The sequence below is a fragment of the Panthera pardus genome, unplaced genomic scaffold (assembly GCF_024362965.1).
Source record: "Panthera pardus isolate Hobbes unplaced genomic scaffold, ASM2436296v1 HiC_scaffold_333, whole genome shotgun sequence".
Lineage (NCBI taxonomy): Eukaryota > Metazoa > Chordata > Mammalia > Carnivora > Felidae > Panthera > Panthera pardus.
In genome coordinates, this window is record NW_026526914.1 from 645,550 (window position 1) to 650,805 (window position 5,256).

At 59.7% G+C, this 5,256-nt stretch overlaps 1 protein-coding gene across 1 annotated transcript; it reads left to right on the plus strand.

The window, feature by feature from the left end:
* Positions 1 to 1,523: 1,523 nt before the first annotated feature.
* Positions 1,524 to 4,051, plus strand: LOC128774556 (testis-specific Y-encoded protein 3-like; the record flags this gene model as incomplete). Its single annotated transcript, XM_053893622.1, has 6 exons — positions 1,524 to 1,706; positions 2,505 to 2,663; positions 3,336 to 3,413; positions 3,558 to 3,669; positions 3,762 to 3,907; positions 4,001 to 4,051. Coding segments are annotated over exons 1-6 (729 nt in total), but the record flags the coding sequence as incomplete, so codon positions are not given.
* Positions 4,052 to 5,256: the final 1,205 nt, after the last annotated feature.

Sequence of the window (5,256 nt, forward strand, 5' to 3'; positions counted from 1 at the left end):
GGGAAAAGGCAATGCATGAGTGTGGTGCCTGGCCAGGCAATGCATCTCGAGCCTCCAATCCTGCAGTGGCTCTGTGTGGTGTGTGTGTGTGTAGCTTATGCTGTCTGACATAGACCGGCAGGGAGTCCACATCACCACTGCCCTGACAGGGAGGGAGACCACATCATCGCCCTCACTGCACACCGTCTGCAGCTTATTGCTTCCCCAAAGTGGTCATGTGGCTTCATGTAGACCCTGGGGCGTGTCCCTCACTTGGGTCCCAACACTGCATCCCCCAACCCCCCGATACCTCTCGGAGACCCTTGAAATCACGCTGCCTGTGGCACAGGGGGACAGTGTTTTGAGCCAGCGCCCACGCTCATGGCAGCCTGCCGCCTAAGTGAGTGGTAAAGGAAATGGGACCAGGATGAACAGACATACGGCCAACGAAGGCCTGGGGAGGGTCCCTGTGAGAAGATGGCCAAGCATTGTGGGAGGAAGGGGACCGCTGTCTGTGGGACAGACACAAGCTCCAGGAATCCCAGGGCCCACGGTCACGGGTCTTTCCTGTGCACTGCCACACACGGGAGCAATGGGCAGCCCATCATGAGAGGGGGGTGTGTGCTTGCCAGTGTGTCACTTTCCAGGCAACGGGGACAAACGGCAAGAGCGGCGCGCATGATACGCAGCCTCCCCTAGTGTGGCGTCCTCTCCACGTCACACACCTCTGGTCACCGACCTTCCCTAGCCGGTGCACTGCTAGACTGCTGTCATGACATACATGTCTTCTGGGAGCAAGGATGGACGTAGAGAGTATGCAAAGGAGGCTGAGCAGATGGAAAACCGGGGTGCACAGACAGCAGGCGCACAGCTGACATGCGTCTCCCGGACAGCCAAGGTGATCCGCTGAGTGGATTTGTCGGACTAGGGGCACAATGAACAAAGGTGGCGGTGTAAATGGGCAAAGCGGGGAGGTCCCCCTTTACCCGTGTGTGTAGATAGCCGCGTGCCCAGCGCAGCGTGGAATGCAAAGGTCGCTTTCGCATGGCCAGAAGCCAAACAGGGCACCCAGAGCGCACAGAGGGCCGGCTGCAAGCCCCCCGGAGGAGTTGCACTGCACGGGGCCCAGAGCCTTCCTGCCTATGCAACAGACGCGCCCCAGTTTCCGGGTGACCTAGGGGCGGGACCGCCGAAGCCACGCACGCCACCGTCCCTATGATTGGTCCTGAAGGCAGTGAAGCGGCCTGGGCGTGGCTTGGAGCTCCCTCAGCCTCAAAGCCGCAGGCGCACACCTCTCACCACAAAGGCCTCCGAGGCAGCATCGGCATAGCGATAGCCACCGCCGAGGCATCCTGGGTACAGCACCATGCGCATGCGCATGCGCATGCGCCCCCTCGACCTTTGGGCTCTGGGAGGAAGGGGGAGCGAGTTGCCAGCCATTGCCCTCAGGGCTCCACTCACTGGGTCTGGGGAGGGGGGCCGTGCTTTCACCTCCCGCTTCGTCGTCGGTAGGAGCCACAGTTGGTGTCTCGGGCCGGGGCCGCATGTTGCGCGACTCGTGTTTCCGAAACACTGGGGATGCCCGGAGCCCCCATGCCGCCTTCGACCGGGAACGGGGCGGTCGAGAGACGAGGGCCCGTGGGGACACTGGGTCTCCGGCAGGGCCGGAGGTGCCGCAGGCCGAAGGCTCGCAGGCCACAAGCGAACAGCCTGTGCAGGAAGGCCAGGCCCGACCCGAGAGGCAGGTGGGCGGCCCCAGCGAGATATCGGTGCCGCTGGTGCATGACATAGTGGCGGTGGAGGCGCTGTGGGGCCTGGCGGAGGAGGAGGTTGAGGTGGCGGCCGCGGAAGAGGACGCGCCTGGGGCAGAGGGGCATGAGCAGAGGAAGAAGGGGGAGGAGGACGAGGAGCAGGAGCCGGGGAAGGAGAAGGTCCAAGTTCACGAGGAGGAGGACCTGAAGGGCGAGGGGGAGCAGCAGGACCAGAAGAGCAGAAGGAGGAGGAGGAGGAGGAGGAAGAGGGGGAGAGGCAGCAGGAGTAAAAGATTAGAAGGAGGAGGAGCAGCAGAAGCCCAAGCAGAAGGAGGAAGAGCGGAAGGAGGAGGAGTTGGCGGAAATGAAAGGGGAGGAGCAGGAGCAGCAGGGTATAGAAGCGGGCGCGGCGGCGGCCACGGCGCCGGCCGCGGCGGTGGCGGTGGAGGCATTGGCGGCGGCAGTGGCAGGGGAAGGGGACCAGGAGGAGGAGCAGGAGGAGGAAGGGAAGGCGTGCGAGCCATTAAAGGGAGAGCAGAATTGCAAACCGAGGAGGAAGAGGAGCAGGAGAAGGAAGCGCTGGAGGAGCAGCAGCAGGGCGAGGAGGAGGTGGAGGGCAAGGAGGACAAGGAGGAGCGGGTGGAGGAGGAACAGAAGCCGAGTGAGCAGGAAGGCCGATGGGTGGAAGAAGCCCAGGAGCTGCAGGTGAAGCAGGCTAAGAAGGAGCAGGTAGAGTCAGGCCTCCGTCCTTGCCCTTCCCCACTGGAGGCTCTGGAGGCTCTGGAGGCCCTTCAGATAGAGCTACAGCCGGTGAATAAACAAGCCAGCCGGGAGCACGCTCGACTCAAACTCAGGATGTGGCAGAGGCGGCAGCGACATCTGCAGCAGAGAGGTGCCCTTATCCAGGGCATCCGTGGTTTCTGGGCCAAGGCTGTATCCTTCCTGCTGCTGGTGGAGGGTCCACAGGGGGCTGGGCTTGCGCAAGAGGAAGGAAAGGGAGGTGCCATTTAGAGGAACCCAGGACAGGGACTGGAGCTAAGCCACGCTCCAGTGGCCGGGAACGTGCAAACGTGATCCCATCCGGTGGTCCTGGCTCTGCAATGAGTGTGGGAGGAGGGCAGTGCCGGGGTGGGGGAGGCATGTGTGCTTTACGTCGCACCTGGCACGGAAACAGCGCTGGGAGAGTGGGGAGTGGCGGTGGAGGTCCAGGCCAGGTCGGGGAAATGACCGAGGGCTTCTTCCCACACAAAGCCGCGTGGGGGCACGTTTCTGGGTCCCGCTAAGCATCTTGCTGCGGGGAAGGCGATGTGAATGCCCACTGGTCGGCGCGAGACCGGATGTGTGCTGTCTGGCTGTGTGGAAGTAAGCGTCCTCAGTGTCCTCACGAGCACACAAAGCTAGGCGTGGTTGCGGGCGTCTGGGCATGCACAGCCTCCTGTGCGTGTCTAGCAGAGCCCTGCGCGATCCTGAGACCCCGTGGGCCTGGACGCAGCCTGTGGGGAGGGCTTGAGAGCCTGGGGGAGGACGCCTGGATGCTGTCCACACTGGTTCTCTGGTTCGAGCTCTCTCACGCCCAGCACCTGAAGGCTCTTTGACCTGCGGCAGTTTGTGAACCACCCTCAGATGTCAGCCCTGATTAGTAAGCCCGATGAAAGCATGCTTCGCCACATGACCAATTTGAAGGTCGGCCTGGGAGTGGGAGGTGGTGTGGGTGGCTGGCTGTGTGGGGAGGGGAGGTGGTGGGGAGAAGTGATGTGTTCCTTCCTCAGGGGAGGGCGGGTCTCCTGGAACAAGATTTCACATTTCTGCCCCACTGTACCACGGCAGGTGGAGGAACACAAGTTTCCCAGGGAATGCCGGAAGATCCTGCTGTTTTTTGGCAAGAACTCCTACTTCCAGAATGAAGTCGTTACGAAGGAGTATGTCCTAGGCCTTGATGGTAAGTGTCCACTGACTGCATGGGCGGCAGTGGGTGCAGGGTTGAATGTGATTAGTTCTCTGGCGCCTTCTCACATACTCGTCTTCCTGCAGGGTATAGGGCGTCTCATTCCAGTCCCATCCAGTGGTACCCAAGGTACAGACAGGAGGCCTACAGACGCAGGCATGACAACAGCAGCCTCAACTTCTTCAACTGGTTCTCTGACCACAGCTTTGCCGGCTCTAGCAGGATTGCTGAGGTGGGGCCCTGTAACAAGGAAGGGAGGTGATTTTCATGGGTTTCCCCACTGCGTGGGATAGCTACCTGAGGCCTGGCCTGTCTCCCCTACCAGATAATCATAGAGGATCTTTGGCCCAACCCCCTGCCGTATTTCAAGATGAAGGAGGCCCCAGGAGAGAGAACTGAGAGGGAAAGAGGTGAGCAGCCAAGGGTGTGGGCACGGAAATGTGTGTCATGGGGTCCAGGGCACAATTCTCTTCTGCATGGAGGCACCGAGACTCACAGCGGCACAGGAGGTGACCCCAGGTCAAAAGGGCATCAGCCTGAGACAGGGAGTCTTAAGAAGTAACGTGTCAAAGAGGCTTTGCCCCTTTGGGGAGCCTGAAGGTGGGAAGGGGGCTAGACAAAAAGAATGAGCAAAGCGGGACAACCAAAGCTGGCTTATCACATAGCACGGTGACAACTGTCATCCCGGACCATGAACCCCACCCTCAGGCCTCCTACCACCATCCCACATGTTGTCTGGCTTCTGGATCCCCTTGTCAGCTTTGGCACAGCTTATCACACCCTCCCATCCTACTTTCCGTTTGGAAACATTCAAGCAACCTTACTCAGGGCCAAGATAAGACTCTCACCTGTCCTGTGTGTGTGTGTGTGTGTGTGTGCGTGTGTGTGTGTGTGTGTGTGTGTGTGTGTGTGTGTGTGTGTGTGTGTGTGTGTATGTGTGTGTGTCTGTCTGTCTGTCTGTGTGTACCCATATATCCCAGGGATATGCACGATCTTGAGAAGAGTATGAAGGAGCGTCGCACTTCATCGACCCCAGTGGAAACCCTTCCGATGCTCACCGATGGTCCACAAGATTCTCCTGGCCATGAAATAAGGACAAGGGTGGTGGTGACACGTGGCGCAGGGCGGGGGTCCAATACATTTGAAGAAATATAGAATGGGAGATAAACAGCATGAAGTGTTTGTGTGTGTCTTCCTCTCAGGTTCGCTCTGGGGCGTGTCCATGTATACATTCGGCTGTCCAGAGGTGTAAGTGTTCTGTGCCTGCACATTGGAGTTCCAAGGAAGGGCGGGACGTAGGACATTGTCCGTAGGGATGGGTCACACATTGGGATTGCATGTGAGGTCAGTAAGATTGAAGCAATGGGGACTTGAGTGAGGGAGGCCAGGGCACAAACCTGAGAGAAAGGCCAGTGCCCAGGTTCATAGCTTTCCTGTGAAAATGAGGAAATTCAAGGAAACGGAGAGGCCAGCACAGGCCAGGGATGTCCAATATTCAGGGATTGGGCATGTCCATGATGGTGCCCCCAGAATCCCGCATGGGGACACCCTCAGTCATGTTGACTGAACCGCCACACAGGG